Below are 17,086 nucleotides of genomic sequence, written 5' to 3' on the forward strand. Positions count from 1 at the left end.
TGGAATGAATGCCACCCTAATTATAGGGCACCTTTGCTCACCTATTCCTGTAACTGAAAAGGCGTGTACATAATTCCGATCTCGTGTATATCCAGAATGACAGAATCTGCAGCTATCAGCACTCACTATGCTCACGTTTACAGTAATGTGTACGGTGGAATCCAGCCTGACAGAGAAGCCCACTAATACTTACCACTCGGCAAAGATCTGGGAGAACTCCAGGGAGCTGTTGGCAACAGGTGAGATGAAGTAAAAGGGGACATTGGAGAGTCCTGCAGAGTCGATGTACTGATACAGACACTCCAGCAGGTCATATATCACTCCAGAAGGATAACATGGAACCAGGACGTTTCCTCCATTCCGGACAGTCATAGCTTGAGGGAGAAAGAGAAGGGAGAATTAACAGGTTTCAAAAAGTGCTTTTCAGCCCAAAAAGCTCTGCAGGGCACAGAAAAGCAGCTATCTCGATAACTGGTGCACAACATGTTGCTTAACAGAGTGAGTGATGTGTGCAGACAGATTTCTGACCCCTCAAGACTTCACAGCCTTAAGTGGGACAAAATCAGATCCTCCTCCTGCAAAAGCACAGCTTTGAGCAAAAGGAGCTTCTGTTAGCCCTGGGACCTATGATACACACTTGCGCCTGTCTGACACTCCATCCAGTAGAGGGCAGTGCTGCACCAGTACACAAGAGGAGAAATTTTGACTGAGGAAACTGACAAAAGACACCCCTGACATAAAAAACGCTCAATAAATCTACTTGTGTCCATGCTGAAGAGCTGTTCTTTGGTCTCATCTGAAAGATCCCATACCCTGTAAATTGTTTTGTATTCAATTCTGCTATTTCAGACAAATGGCTGAGGATTTTAATTTGTGGTTAGAAAGTCTAGTTCTTTCAAACCTGACCCAGCCTCCCCAAACATGAAGGGATTTTCTTTTCTAAAGTTGCAAATGCTTCTAAATTCCTTCAACACAACAGGAGCAGCTGCAAAAGGTGTCAGCTGTATAAGTCATGGGCAGGCAGAGAACAAGTGGAAAATAAAAATAATTTTCCTGTGCAATCTAGACAGATCTGAGTACGGCACAGTAAGGAAGCCCAGGAGAAACACGTTATTCCTCTGGCTGCACGCAGCTACAGAACTGCTGTAGCACCTTATGACAAAGCATTTCTCCCTTGTTAATCTCAATGAGATTGTTAATCTCGTTAATGTTAATCTCGTTGCCGAACTGGGATTTCTTCTGTGGCCACAGGGCAAAACCCATCTACGCTGACGTTAATTGAAATGCAGAAGCAGTAATATTATGCATCAAAGCATTAAACAAAAACCCGTGAAAGAGCTGGAAATGCATATATTAAATCTTGCTATAATTACTTCTGTGACTTCAATTTGTTGACAAACTCAGATGGGCAAAGATCTAGCACTTTAGGGATATTGCTGCCCAACCTGCCAGATTTTTAAAGGTATTTAGTTGCCTAAAGAAGCACATGGGCACTTTTGAAAATGCCACCTACGTGCCTAGGTGCCCAACTTCAAGTAGGAGTTGCATTTACTACATACTGTTTTCGACAATGGGTCAGAGAGGCCTTTCCCAGTATTTATCAGAGCTGTATTACACATCAGTGAAGGTCAGGAAGAGGACTGGGGTTACTGTCCTCTGCTAGGTCACATGCAAAGTCTAATACTTCATTTTGATAACCATGAATAAAAATAATCGTCCTTTGCATTTCTACAGCATCACCCTGCAGGAGGCCAAAGCACTTTCTAACATTTAAGTCTCACAACACTCCTGTGAGGCAGACAAGTATACATTCCTCATCTGGAAAATGGGCACCGGTGGAGGTACAGGGAGGTTAAGGTTTTCAAAGACAGCTGGGGGAAGTTTAAGATTAAATCCTTTAGCTGGTTTTAAAAACAATCTCAACCTAAGGAGCTGGGTGACTATAGGCAAGACGTGCTGGAGCCAAGAACAGAGCCCAGAACTTCTCACACCTAGCCCTCGACGTCAGGATTGGATGACACTGCCTCCCATTCTTCCCAATTTAAACATGGAGGAAAATGGCACCTTCAGCTTGAGCATGGATTTAAACCAGGGACAGGATTATGCCAGGATTTGGCAGAAGCATATTAAAGTTTTCGAAGAAGCTTAACGAGCTCTGTAAAAAAGTGTGGATAATGCCCTTGTGGGCTGGCGTGGCACTGTCAGTGTGTCCCACCTTTGCGTCCCCTGACTGAGGTGGCAACAGGTTTGCTTTAACAGCCCAGGGTAAGGAGAATCCCCCACCACCATTGACAAAATAGCTCGTCCCATTTTAATAAGGGTCTAGGTCAATAATCAGTTTAGAAAGTCCTCACATCAGGACCCTGGTGCAGAGCTCCGAATACCACAAAACAAAGTCTCTTGTCTGGTTGGGCTGGTCTCCTGGAGCCGGAGGCCATGTCTACATCCCAGAATTATGTTGGCCTAATTTATGTCGGCATACAGCCACCGCAGTTATTAAGTCGCTTGCGTACATGCATGCTTGGCTCCTTGTGTCAGCGGTGCACGTTGTCAGAAGGAGCGCTTGAATGGTCAGTGTGGAGCATTGTGAGATAGCTCCTGGAGGCCAGTAACAGCCAACGTAAGCAACGTGGTGTCTACGCTGACACTGTGTTGACCTAATTACATCGACTGTGAGGCGACACGGCTGGCCGAGGTGGGGTTACTAAATCGATGCAGAGAGACACTTATGTCAGTTGGAGCCAAATTTAAGTGAAGACCCTTCCAAACAGCTAGGCCGATGCAAGGCAGCTTATGTCAAGCTGTGTGGTGCAGCCAGGCCTGAGACACAAACCACATCCCACTGCAGCCTGCGTGGCTTCTACTCCCCTCTCTTGCTCACCTTCCTGTTCAAACAGCCCAGCGTTACGGTGGGCATGGCCTCCTGGATTACACCCCAAGCTATGTCGGCCACAGGCTCCGGTCTGTCCCTTAAAGGGGTAGTAAGCTCCTTCACAGTCTCAGAGTTTACAGGCTATGGCAAGAATCTCTTCCAGTTATAACATCTAATAAATCTAGTCTGCTTTCATTTCTTCCTCATACAGGGTGAGCTATAGCACAATTTTAACGATCCCTTAAGTACAGTTCACGTGCAGAGCTCTATCTTATTCACAGCTCAGTGTTTTAAGTCTTAAGTTTATTCCTAAAAAACATCTTATGGCTATAAGCTACATGTCTGGCTGACATGACGTGTTAGAGGTGACAGCTGAAAGTGGGGCTGATGGGAAATTCGCTGCCTCACTTGGATTTCTCCTTTTCCTTTTGTAGACGTTTCTCTCCATTTTGGTTTAACTGTGCCTGACTGCTTTCATTCAGTTGTCTCTCTGAGTATTACATTGTTCATGAGATGTAGAGGGCATGACATAACGAAACAAGTGAGCTGTAGATTTGCAATGGTTTGCATAAACATTGTTGGTTCTGTCTATCCAGATGTTGGTTCAATAGGTATCACTTGTTTGCACAGTGTCAGTTACTTGCCTATACAGTGCCTAGAACAACTCGACCCTAATCCATGACTGGGGTTCTAACGTGCTACCATAAATGAAATATTAAGAGTGAACCCCTAGCACCTGTAAAACAGGGGCACTCAGACCAGCTGAAAGGCTTCACAAATGCATTGTTCTGTACACACTACAGCTGGACAGGAAACATTTTTCTCATCCTACAACAAATCTGAGATTTAAAAAGGTTTCCCATTTCGCACTGGGAAGAAACCAAGAATTTTGGGCAATTTTTTGCAAAAACAGCAATATATCCCCACCCCAGAATAGTTAAAAGCCCAGGAATTAGAGCCCTCTCCTAGGATGTGGGAGACCCAGGTTCAAGTTCCTATTCCAAAACTGGCAGAGCAGGGACTTGACCCTGGGACGCCCACCTTAGCTACTGGCTATTCTAGGGTGAGGCTCTCTCTAGAATTCCACCCTGCACCTGAGAAACCTTCTTGAAAGTGTCATCAACCCAGATATGCTCTCATGAAAAATTTCAGTTGTGACAAACTAGCATTTTCCTACGAAAACCTTCAGTCAAAAACCTGTGCCAGACCACTGTCTTTGAGTTGCACCGCTTTGGATATTACATTCTGAGATGTAGAGGGCATGACAGACAATTAAACATGTGAGCTGTACACCCTGCAGTGGTTTGCATAAACATTGTTGGGTCTTTCTATCCAGATGTTGGTTCAACACATATCATTTATTTGCATAGTGTCAGTTAAAGGCCTACAGAACTGGACCCTAATCCATGTCTCTCTGTAACACACAAGTCTGCTCTCAGATACACCAGGGTGACTTCTACAGATGCCAATAAGTGAATGTGTGTATCTGAAAGCAGAGATTTGAGCCCAATTTATCTTGACGATGTACTCACAATTTAATATAGTATTATAATCGTGGCATTTCAAATTTAATCTCATTCAGTAACTCCATAATAAGTTGGTTCAATTTACAACTCAAAACAAGATACTTGACTTTCCAACAGCTGCCGGTGCAAGGTCAAGCTGGCATCTGAATAAAAACACATCCACAGAAAGAGTCTGGAAATTTTGCTGATGATGCCCAAGGCAATGAAAATACAAGTCCATTTTGCATAGCTGCAGTGTATTGGTGCAGCAGCGCTGAGCACTGTAAAAAGTGGTTTGTCAGTAAGCTAATATGACCTGGAAGACAAGCTCAGGGTGGGGAATCATGCATGGGACCCTAATAATGGGAGTTGGGAGTCTAAGCCACAGAGTGTTGTGACAAAAATGAAAACTGAGCTCAAGGTGAAGCTTTTGCAGTTACACTTCTGATCTTAGCTACACTTTAATAGTCACAAACATGCCATTATTTTAGGGTATTGGAAATGGAATAAAATGTGTGTCTGCTTTAAAATTTAACTACTATATTATGATCTGTTTATGCAGTTCCCTGAGCAGCTCGCAAACGGGAGCTTTATAAAAATTATTATTGTGGTCAACAGCCCTGCCAATTCAACTGGTTTTCTCAGTAGCCGGTTGCTTTTGGGGCCTTTCTACAGGTCTACTGGGAAGCTGGATGAGTGTATGACTCTTTCTGGTGTCAGGCTGGGTGGGAAGGGATTTCATACTATTTGTGTGCTAACAAACAGCCCTGGCATTAAAATGTTTTAAAGTCATCTTCTGTTTTCCCAGGCCCTCTCATATTTTTTGCTAAGCCCAAGATGGAATCCCCACGTTCTCAGGGGGCAGACTTTGAACAAACGTTTTCCTTGTTTGTTTTTAATGCTTTTCAAATGTCTCATTTCACCAAGTTCAAGACTGAAGCTGGCTGGGAGACCTTCCCCAGTCAACCTCAGAACTGTTCAGGTGGTTCCGAAAAAATTTCATTTTTTGGATCTCTGACATTTCTATATATAAAACTTTAAGATAGATGGTTTGACATTTCTACATTTCCTTCAGACATGATAATTTAGGGAGTAGAAACACTGAGATTTGTTGCTTTCTTCCTCTCATGACTTATAAAAATAATAATATTGGAAATACAACAAACTTTACATTTATGCAGTATGCACATGTATATACAGCACCTATCACATAACAAAATGTAAGCAATTCACAGCTTTTAATGCTCAGTGATCATTATGATCACATAATATGACCCCCTGTGTAATACAAGCCATAGAATTTCATCCACTAATTCCCATGGCAAGGCCAATGTCCTGTGGTTGAACGGAAGCATATATATCTTTAGAAAGACATCTGATCTTGACGTAAAAACTTCAAGTGGTGGAGAATTCAGCAAATCCCTTGGTCAACAACTTGTCCTCTAACTAGAATTATATCCCCACATCAGGATTTTGAGATAGAGAGTCTTTAAAGTGGGAGGGAACATCCATCTAGTGATTTTGTCCTTGAATTTATGCATGGGTGAGAATTTACAATTTACTGCTTCTGTCAGAAGGAGTTGGCAAGCAGGAGCCAAGATTCCTGGGTTCTGTTTCAAACTCTGCCACAGGCTTCTTTTGTGACCTTAGGCAAGTCACCTAACATCTGTGCCTCAGGTTTCCCCAACTGTAAAATGGGGCTAATGATACTGGTTTACCTAACTATGGTGGTGTGAGGTTAGTTTATTTAGGTTTCTAGCCCTTTGAGTTTCTCACTATACAAGAGTGAAGTTGTTATTTTTGTTACAACCCTGACCTCCTTCAAAATATATAGTTTACAATAAAGCTGTTTGCTAGAAGAACAGGCAGAAGCACAGAACATCTGTGAGGAGAAACCATGAGGACAGGGGAGTAACCACAGGAAGGGACTAGGTAGGGGGGAGAAGAGAAGGGGGAAAAAAGTCAGATATATTCCAAACAGGTTGGGAAATGCTGCAATTCACACTCTGATGTTACAGCTTGCAATTAGCAGCTTTTGCAGCTGTGAAAGCTTGTGATTAGATTTTATATTTCTGTGGTCTATAAATATATATAAAATAAAAAATAAAGAAGATTGTACAGTTTGCTTCTGATATATTTTCAAACCAGGTGTAAGAAAAGAAACAAAGTCATAAAAACGGTGTGCAAGGATTTTACACTGGCTGAGATACAGGAAGGAAAAAGCAATATTTCAGCTGGGATGTCTATTCAAAGCCTAGGCAACACGTAGTCGGTTGGCAGCGAGGCTGCATATTTAGCAAACCAAAAGCAGCAGATGATTAAATCTCATTAAACCTGCTCCATTCCAAACCATTTCAGGTACAACCTGTGTCTCTTAAGGCTCTTTATTAATGACATCAGGAGCACATCGTAAAATCTAAACAGCTAGTTTTATGCCAGAAGATATAGTCAGGCAACTTACTCAGTTCCAGGAATCACCGAATTATTTCCCACCAAAAGCAATGAATAAGATTATAAAATAAGTAAAGTGCTTCTTACAAAGCGACCTACCCAGGTTACTGCAGAACTCCCCCACCATGCCATCGGGGTTAGCAGTGGGAATCTGGGTAAGCCCCGTCAGAATGAGAACATCACTGTTTTTAAGAGAAGCCTGGTCCATGGCCTGAAAAAGAATGAAGTGAAGTAAATTCAGTAACAGCCACAGCACAGACGTTCCCTGTTTTACAGTAAGAGAAGGACTGGCAAAGTAACTCAACACAGCATAATCAACACAGAGATTATGGAACAATTTAACTTCTGGCCTTCCTGCATCTGTAGAGATGCAACAAAAGCTAAACAGAAGCTTAGAAACAGAGATTAGGGTTGGAAGACACCTCAGCAGGTCATCTGGTTCTAGTCCACTCCCCTGCTCAAAGCAGGACCAACCCCCAACTAAATCATCATCCCAGCCAGGGCTTTGTCAAGCTGGGCCTTAAAAACCTCTAAGGATGGAGATTCCACCACCTCCCTAGGTAACCATTCCAGTGCTTCACCACCCTCCTAGTGAAATAGTGTTTCCTAATAGCCAACCTAGACCTCCCCCACTGCAACTTGAGACCATTGCTCCTTGTTCTGTCATCTGCCACCACTGCGAACAGCCGAGCTCCATCCTCTTTGGAACTCCCCTTCAGGTAGTTGAAAGCTGCTATCAAATCCCCCCTCACTCTTGTATAGCCATGTCGGTATCTGCCAAGAGAAGTCATGTGATTGAGCTAGAACTAGCCCCCTCTGAAAGTAGCATCCTCAACAGATTAATCATCTTGCGGCCTTAGGAGCTGACAGCGTGGCTGAAATGTTAATACTAAACATTTCTGAAGATGTAATGCAGGAAGCGTATTGCTCCACAGACTGCACTGGCTTCCAACTAGGTTTCAAGCACAGTTCAAGGTGTTAACTTTGATCTATAAAAACACATATTGCTTCGGTCTTGGGAACCTCCTTCTCTCCTGGGAGATAGAAGCTGCAGATTTCTTACATGGGGGAGCTGGAATCAGGGTATTCTCAGTAGAGGGTCCTTAAATCTAGAGCCAGCTCCACTGTCCCGGTGGCAGAGCTAGAGCTAGCCAATTTCAAGACACACTTTTAGACTCATTTATTAGTCCAGGACTTTATTTTGGGGGGGGGGGGGGGAGGGGAGAGCAGGGGGATGTCGGATGGGAAGATTATCATGGGTCTTTGTGATCCATTAGTATTTTTTATTAATGCACCTAGAAAGCTGTGACTGGTGCATTATAAATACATTTTAAAAAAATAAATTAAAAAAAAGACATTTAAACCCCAAAGTTACATACAGTTGGCAAAATAAAACTAACTGATATAGAGTTGTACAGAAACCCCATCACAAACTTAACCACAGCATCTGCAGTGCAACGCAACAGTCAAACTAATGAAGAAAACTACCCTCTACATCACCACTCCTTTCAACATTGAACACCTCCCAGCAGTCAATCAAAATAGGGTTATAGGATCTCCATTCTTAATTCATACGTCTTTGCAGCTTGTGCTAGAGGCTACCAGGCTTAAAATAAAAGAAGGTTTCAACATAATGGGTGTCTTCAAAGTGGCGTGCCCTCCTGACTCATTGTGTGCACCTGTACAATCACAAAGTACAAATCAAACTGGACTACGTGGATAAAGCACGCAGGTGTCTGGTCCTACTGGTTGCAGTTGCAGGTGACATCTTGTCCATACATAATCCATGCTCTATCCAGCTCCTAATGGACAGAGGCTTACACCACAGAAAATCACCACCACAATCGGCCCCTTTGCTGGCTCACCAGAGGCGCCAAAGACGAAATGGCCCATGAAAACGGAGTGTAAACTTTCACCTGTAGAGACAGTCCCTCTAGGTCAAGGTTGAGACACATTGGGCAGGGAAGTGTAAGGACAGCTTGCATTGTGCTGTGCTTAGAGGACTTTATTCTCTGGGGCTAATAATCTGACATTTCAGCAGCATTAAATTAAATTAGGGTGGCAATAAACTCTCTTCCCCCAACACCCCCACATTAATTATACTGAGTCTAAGATTGGAGATTATATGTAATGGGTGCTAGTATGGAAAACATGTATTCCCAATACACAAAACAGAACTTCATCCAAATTGAAATGGTAAACTTCTGACTGGGAGAAATTCACTTCTCCCTCCAAGGCTGAGCAATTGGACATGCTGCAGCTATGATATAGTTGGGCTAGAGAAATTAACTCTGGCCCCAGCCTGGGGGACCGCATTGCAGTCCCCTCACTGCTACCATTGAAGCTTTTAGCATGGCATAGCAGCTGCAGCCCCTTTGCACCACTTGTCTGGTGATTTAGGGCCATGGGCATCTCCTCTGGCCTACCCCCAGCACAGATTTTTGCACCAGCCTATGCAAGGCTGATGCAGACTCCTTCTGAGAAACTAAAGGACCCTGGTACAATTCCCATGCTCCCGGTGTAGCGTGGAGGCAGTTCAAAGAGCTTCACACCAGCCCTTGATCCCACAGATGAATTTTGCCCATTGTCTTCAAAGGGAGTTGAGGGTGCTCAGCACCTCACAGGGCCAGGCTCATAGAAGACCATCTCTGAGTCCATGAATATGCGCCTGTGACAAATGAAATGCACATACACAGAAGTGCCAATAATGCGATAAAATAATATTGAGTCTGCCAGTGATAATGTACATAATGATTATGCTATATTAGATACCCATCATTTCAGCTTCTACTGCACTGAGAGGGCTTGTATTGATTCTTCTGGTAAATGTAAACAATAGGTCTTTAAAAGGCTTTTAGTGACACTTCTAATCACATGGTCACCTCAAGGTCTCCACTTTGGCGCCAGAAGGCAATTCCATATGTTTCTGGTGCCGATAGGCATCTAGGCAATGTTTCCAATGGGAATCCTCTGTCAGAACATAAGAGCGAAGAGCAAAAGCCATAGTGTGTGTCCGGTGTAGATCTCATCAAATAAACCCTTTTAAACTTTGCAGCTATATATGGAGCAGTCATGAATGGAATCTTGCTGACCACCTGACTTACATTTCCCATGAAAGTGCTTTAAGTACCTCATATAAGACCACCTACTCTATCTGGCCTACTAGCACTATATACAAAAGGAACTAGTCAATAAGGTACAGTGACTGGAGAAGGATACACTCTTGAGGGAAGCAGAGGCAAATGCACAAGGCAAAATGGATCAAGGATAACTCTTGAAAGATTGATTATGTGCACAGAAGACACTAGTAATACTGCCCAGCAGCCTGCACGAAAACCACAATATATCCACAAAATGTTCAGTTAACTTGGTTAGACAACAGATTTACTTGCATTACTGTACTATATTTCAACCTGACTTGCTCGTTGCAGTTTCTCTTCACCAACTCCCTTATGTTCCGTAAGGAAGTCAAGTGTGCTATACTCCGCTCTATACTAAGGATGATCACAGTGTATCAGGGTGAAGGAAAAACAGCTATATTTTATCCATGAAAGGAGCTACATCCAGGAACACAAACACTATTAACTCAATGGAACAGTGGTCAGGAATGGAGATCGTTGGCTGCTGCAATGTCAATAATGTTGTAAGTCAGGTAAGTTTTAAAGGGCAATATAAAAAACAAAGGAAAAAAGACTCCTGATGGAATGTTAAGGTAGCACAAGTGAAAGGAATTAGGAATTGAAAGGGTTACTAGTCCTATAGCAATGTTAATCTGGCCGTGTTACACATCCTGTATATTTGTGGTACACAGTTACAGCAAGACAGACTGAAAAAGAAAACAATATGTCTTCCTTGCTAAATAAACACCACAAATATATAGGCCATGCAACATGGCTCTTAACATTGCTTTCTTGATTTGTTTTAAATCTTAGATGAATAAGCTTAACCATTAATGTGGGAAGTGTGTGTTTAAGATAAAACATGAAAAGGGCAGGACAAGGGAGTCAGAAATTGGCTTTGGTCTCACTCCCTATCCAGTGAAATGACTCAAGTGAATTCTGCAGACTAATTCCAAAGCCAGGGGAGCATCCTGCTCACATGCCCTTTCCACTTTATCTTGGCGTAATCTCATCCACAAACAAATCCAATGATCGCCTGTATGCAGGCGAGTCACAGATCTACCTCGCTCACCCAGTCTCTTCTGTCCAAACTAAAATCTCTGTGACATCTCCTCATCTGGGTACAGCTGTCAGTTCAAGCTCAGCTACTCTCCCGCCACTTCCTTTCTCGACCACTGCAAACAGCACCATCATCCCATCTGTCACTCAAGCCCATACCCTGGGCTTCCTCTTCAACAAAGGCATCCCTCTAGTTCCTCACACGCAGGCTATGTCTAAGCCTTTGCAATTTTTTTTTTTTTTGCATAATGTCTTTAAGGTACAGCCTTTCCTCTCCATCCACACAACTAAGACTCTCATCTCATGCCTCCAGTACATCATCATCCTTTTTTCTGGCCTTGAAAGATACAATCTTGCCCTATTCGTATCAATTCAGAATGCTGCGGCAGAGATCTATTTCCTACTCTATCACTTTTTACCAGTGCAACCTTCTACTTGTACCTTCCTTCTCTACCACATCAAATATAAGTTAGTTCTCTTCACTTTCAAGGCCCTCTATGGCCTGCCCACACCCTACCTATCGTCTCTCATTCATTACCGAGATATCAACTCCTGCCTCCAGTGGGTCAGTGCAGCCAGCCTCCATTGCTCACTTGTTATATTTTCAAAACAGGCACCTGCATGCTGCCACCTCCTCCCCAAACACACTCGCAGAATTCAAGGACAGATGGAGGGATTTTGCCCAAAGTTTCCAACAAAAGGAGAACGTACCTTCAGACAGAAATGAAGCATGGCAAGTTATAGCTTAATAGGAGCAGCACTGTGCCCCCTCACACGACTGGGTGTTTGTTCAGTACTAACTGAGAAGGAAGAGCAACACCTAGCAAACTACCCAAACTATTTCCTACAGCATCAAGATTTTCCCATGGAGGTCTTCCATTCATCACCCACGCCAGTCTGGAGAAAAAGGATGGGGATTTAGAGACCCCAATATGTTATCTATTGTAAATACAGCTGCATTATAAAGGGATGGTGAAAATTACTTGTCAAGCTTTTGCATGCACAATACTCAACAGCAGGGAGTATAGAGGATACTCTCCTTGGGACAAGGTTACTTACTGATCATGAACCTCACCTTTTAAAATTATTTTATTAAAGCCTCCTGCTAATACTTCTCTTTTAACTATTGTAAGTGACAACTTAGTACTGTGAACTCCCAGCCATTCTTTCCACTAAAAATTTATGGATCCTGAAAGAATTAATTTACTGGAAATTACACGTACAGCACTATAAAGACTTTACCCTTAGCAGAGCAGGGTGGAAATATTGGCACCCAGTTAGCCATCATTCCTTCAAAGCAAGGATCTTTCAGAAGTGATACAGAAGCAGCCTGTGAACTGTCTTTAGAGACTATACCGTTGTTGTTTTTTTTAAGCAATGCTCTCCTGCTTTAAACAGGAAAGTTCTGGAGTTAACATGGCCCTTAACATTAAAGCAGCAGACTTTTACTTCTGGAGATTGATTAAAATTTGATCACTGGTAACAAAGAGCTTAGTTGTCTCACTTTACTACTTAGAGCAGTGGTTCCCAAACTTGTTCCACCGCTTGTGCGGAGAAAGCCCCTGGCGGGCTGGGCTGGTTTGTTTACCTGCCATGTCCGCAGGTTCGGCCGATTGCGGCTCCCACGGGCCACGGATCGCTGCTCCAGGCCAATGGGAGCTGCTGGAAGTGGCAGCCAGTATGTCCCTCGGCTCGCGCCACTGGGAGCTGCGTTCGGCCGAACCTGCAGACGCGGCAGGTAAACAAACCGGCCCGGCCCGCCAGGGGCTTTCCCTGCACAAGCGGCAGAACAAGTTTGGGAACTACTGACCTAGAGGATGCTCGTGTGCTTGAAAGAGTGGCCGTCTTTGCTTAATGCCAACTAGGACGTCTGGCCGATCACAACTGCAGGGCATTAATACAGCTTAGATGGGGAAACTTTTACAAGGTGCCTGCCGCTATCAGACCTGACCCCAAGTGAGGCGAGGGCTCCTGTTTATTGAGCCTCAAATTCACTTCCCCAAAAATGGAATTGCTCTATCAAGATTGAACAGAGTGTTTGTACCTGTGGGTGTGTTGTAAGCAGCGAGGACCCCGAAACATAGGACACCTTTTCATAATGTGATTGTATAATCCAGTTGGAGCTTCCAAGTGCATAGCCGGAACTGAGAGGAGTCACATGCACAGCACCAAACAGCTCCTGGAAAAAAAACCGGTTGAGAGAAATAAACAGAAGAGAATGAACATAGAGACAAATTAGAGCACTGATGAGATTTTAAATAATTATTAATGACAGTGCGGTTAGCAATTAGATGATTAGAGGCATTTTTACAAAAATATCTTAATAATTTAGAGTTTTACTTTCTTTAGAGCCCAGGTGAAAAACTTTCACCCCCTCCTGCACTAGTGCAAGACTTCTGTTTGGATGGGGAAAACAGCAAGAGAAGGTTTTATGTTTAAAGACAAACTCACTGCTCCCCTCCCCCCACAAGACTATTTTTATTGAAACTATTATCCATAGATGGTTTTGGAACAGCCCCTCCTTCTACAAACAAGCAAAAAACAGCCTAAATTCTGAGGGCAGGTCTACACTACAGGATTGTCGACCTAAGTTACGCAACTCCAGCTACGTGAATAACGTAGGTAGAGTCAACGTACCTTAGGTTGACTTATTGCAGTGTCTACACAGGGCTGGATCAACGGGAGAAACTCTCCCGTTGACTTACCTTACGCTTCTCGTTCCGGTGGAGTACCAGAGTCGATGGGAGAACAATCTGTGGTCGATTTAGCAGGTCTTCACTAGATCCGCTAAATCGACATCTGGTGGAGCAGTCGCTGCAGCGTCGATTGCTGGTAAGTGTAGACATACCCTAAGTGTAAACTACTTAGCAGTGTTCTTTCATCTAGTTGTTTCCTTTCCTCTTGTTCTACAAAGCTTATGTTTTTTGTCTGTATGCAGTAATGACTGCCATGATTTACCTTGTGGTTACAAAGCTAAGAGAACAAGAGGCTGAATCTTGCAATATATATATTTAAGCATCCAAACACATACTAGATGCCTCACAAAATAGGTAAAGACATGGTCCCTCTCCCAAACAGTTTACAATCCAGGGCCCCAGATTCACAGGCACATTAAATGAATAAAGTAAATGATTGATTCAACATTTGTAGGAGTCAAAATAAAGGTGAACTACTATTAATATTTACTGATTAAAATATAAGCCCTCCTACTAGTTGCTATACAAAGCTCCCAACCAATGGGAGCTGCGGGGGTGGTGCCTATAGGCAGGAGCAGTGTGCAGAGACCCCCTCGCCCCCCAGGGATGTGCTGGCTGCTTTCGGGAGCAGCATGGGGTCAGGGCAGGCAGGGAGCCTGCCTTAGCCCTGCTGTGCCACCGGACTTTTAGTGGCCGAAGACTGCAATCGACTGGCAGAGGCTCCACGATTGACCAGTCGATCATGATTTACCGGTTGGTGACCACAGCCTTATCCTAAAAGTAGGCTATTAAGTTGTTGGGTTTAATTCATTCTAGGGTGTGCACTTGCTTATGGCACAAAAAACCCCAGCAGAGGGCCCAAAAGGAGAAGCGTGCAGATGGGGTGGATTGCACCAGTGTAAAGTGCTCACAAACTCCAGTTATCTTGGGGAGGGGAGGAGGTGGAAAAGCGGAGACAGAGACATTCAGCAGATCCCCAGAAGTGAGATGTACTGGCTGGGGAGGGGACATGGCCAGGGAACCCAGAAGATATGCTAATTCAGAACACACCTCCACCTCCCACTGGGCCAGCTTTAATTTTATGAATCTCAGCTTTATGTTAAAACTAGCTTCCCCTGAGGAATCCAGAGAGCTGCTTGGTCTTCACCAAAGGGGAATCTTCCTCACAAGGCAGGTGATATAGGGCACTGAATGGAATCCTGTCCCACCCTCCAGGCTAGCATGACTAGCCCCAACACAGCATCTAGAATGGGTGCAGAGCATAGGAAAATGAGGGCGCCCCAAGATTCCTACAAAGACAAAAGTGAAGGGGAAAAAATGTTGCTCTTGTTTGCCCGACATTAACTGTATCAATACTCACAATTTTCTGAGAATACCCCACCAGCTGGATCTTGCTGAGTGCAGAGTTCACTTCGGGCATGGTGTAACACCTCCTCCATGTAGACACCTCCACTGCATCTTTCAGAGGGGCGGGCAACAGCCTGTAAAGATCAAATGGGATCTAGGCATTCTCAGGATTTCCTGTTCGGCTGCTAGACTTTTATTTCTATTTGTCTTTGTCGCGTTTTAGCTCCTAGAACTCACTCCACATTGTTTCGCACTCTGGGGACTGGCCAGTTCCAAGGATGAAGGGAAGGTTGAGCTGGGAGGTTTTCCTGGCTAATGAGAAGCAGGGATGGGCCATTGCCACCTGGCCCCAGAAAACATTTCCTCCAGCTTTTTCTGCTGATGGTTCCCAACCCCCTTAAGTCAGGAAACAGTAGGAGGAAAGGTGGGTTGCAGCATCATTTTTACCATGGATTAGAAATAGTAGCAGATCTGAACTACAGATAGGCTGTGTTTATAGCAAAAGGCACTGCTAGAATTTGGGTTTGAGGGACAGTAGGTATTTTGGATTTGCCTGCAACACACCCACCTCTGAAGCTATGAATCTGAACACAGACAGGTGGAGAGTATGGTCTTGTGAGTAAAGCACAGGACCCAGAATCCGGGGACCCTATGCCTATTCCCAGCTCTGCTGCAAACTTTGGGACTCAGAGGCCTAAGTCACAAGTTTCCACATTAGTAAGATGGAAACAATATTTTTCTCCAGAGGGAATTTGCAAGAATAAATTCATTGATGTTGCAAAGCACTTTGACATCCATGCATGGAAGTACTGAGTTTTCACACCTTGGAAAACTTCATCCATTCTATTTTTCATACATTGCATACATATGTATTTTTTGCAAGTTAGTCGGCCAGCGTTGTCAGGGGAAGGTGTGACCTGTAGTGTCAGAGCCTGTAAAAGGGGTAGCTAACTTCAGGGAAATAAATCTTCTTTAGCAACATGAACCAAGGCAGAAGCTGCCAAAACACGGAAGAAGAATAGGTTTTTTGGTATATTAAACTAATGCTAAATCAAAGGCTAATTCAAACCAGTTTCCCATGATTTATGAAAATTGGTCAAGTTTTTTTGATAAATTTGCTTAAAGGAATGTAATTTATTGTTATGTCTACTAGTTCAGAGAACTTCTCCATAATTTAACATACTGAAGAAAGGATTAAGGCCAGCTCTTGCCAAGACCATCATGCATGCCTACCGCAATGACTGCAATTCCAGTGCACACTGGCTGAAAGGGAAAGGGTTAAGGAGGCAAATGAAGTGTCCAAGGCCTCTTTTGGGAAATCATAAAACAGGGAGCGAGACAATGCAGATAGGAGCCCAAGATCTATAGGCAATAGTTTCAATGCAGTGTCTCATACCTGCCATAAGAAGCCGTTTACTGTTGAATGCCACAATATGCCTATTCTTCCCAGAATGGTCTCCTAGCAGTGGCCAAAGTGGGGATCTGTCCTTGCTGACAAAGGTAATTTTCTAGCATCCTTGGACATAGTTGATCTTCAGAGACTGAGAATTATGTTAAAATCCCCAGCAGGAAGGGCAGAACCACTCTTCAGAGGGTCAAGTTCACTCCTAGAATGACTTCTTAAGGTGGCGATGGGGATTTGGTCTTCAGAAGTCACCCTGCCAGGATTCTGCAGTTTTAGCCCTACTAATTTTAGAGAATCGATCTAAGATATGCAAATAGCGTAGCTGAAGTCGGCATATCTTAGGTCGACTTACCTGGCCGTGAGGATGGCGGCAAGTGGGCTGCTGCCACTCCCCCGTCGACTCCGCTTCTGCCTCTCTTGAGCTGGAATTCCGGAGTCGATGGGGAACGCGTTCGGGGATCGATTTATCACGTCTAGACGAGAGGCGATAAATCGATCACTACCCGCATATCTGGCGGGTACTGAAGATCTGCCCTTAGACTACTACCCTATTTTTCAGCTTGTGTATGAGGTTGCCAGAAGAAAAGGGTTATGGGCTGAAACACTACTTATATGCAGATGGCATTCAGCTC

At 43.9% G+C, this 17,086-nt stretch overlaps 1 protein-coding gene across 3 annotated transcripts in view; it reads right to left on the bottom strand.

Annotated features, from left to right (window-relative positions):
- Positions 1 to 17,086, bottom strand: part of INTS9 (integrator complex subunit 9) — an 83,981-nt gene that overhangs the window by 36,820 nt on the left and 30,075 nt on the right. For all 3 annotated transcript variants that reach the window (XM_077812351.1, XM_077812349.1, XM_077812352.1), the window contains 4 exons: positions 15,063 to 15,183; positions 13,051 to 13,185; positions 6,928 to 7,039; positions 194 to 374 (listed from right to left, as the gene is read on the bottom strand). In XM_077812351.1, coding sequence (XP_077668477.1) covers positions 194 to 374; positions 6,928 to 7,039; positions 13,051 to 13,185; positions 15,063 to 15,183 — 549 coding nt within the window. The remainder of the gene's footprint in view (positions 1 to 193; positions 375 to 6,927; positions 7,040 to 13,050; positions 13,186 to 15,062; positions 15,184 to 17,086) is intronic.

The sequence above is a fragment of the Eretmochelys imbricata genome, chromosome 3, assembly GCF_965152235.1.
Source record: "Eretmochelys imbricata isolate rEreImb1 chromosome 3, rEreImb1.hap1, whole genome shotgun sequence".
NCBI lineage: Eukaryota > Metazoa > Chordata > Testudines > Cheloniidae > Eretmochelys > Eretmochelys imbricata.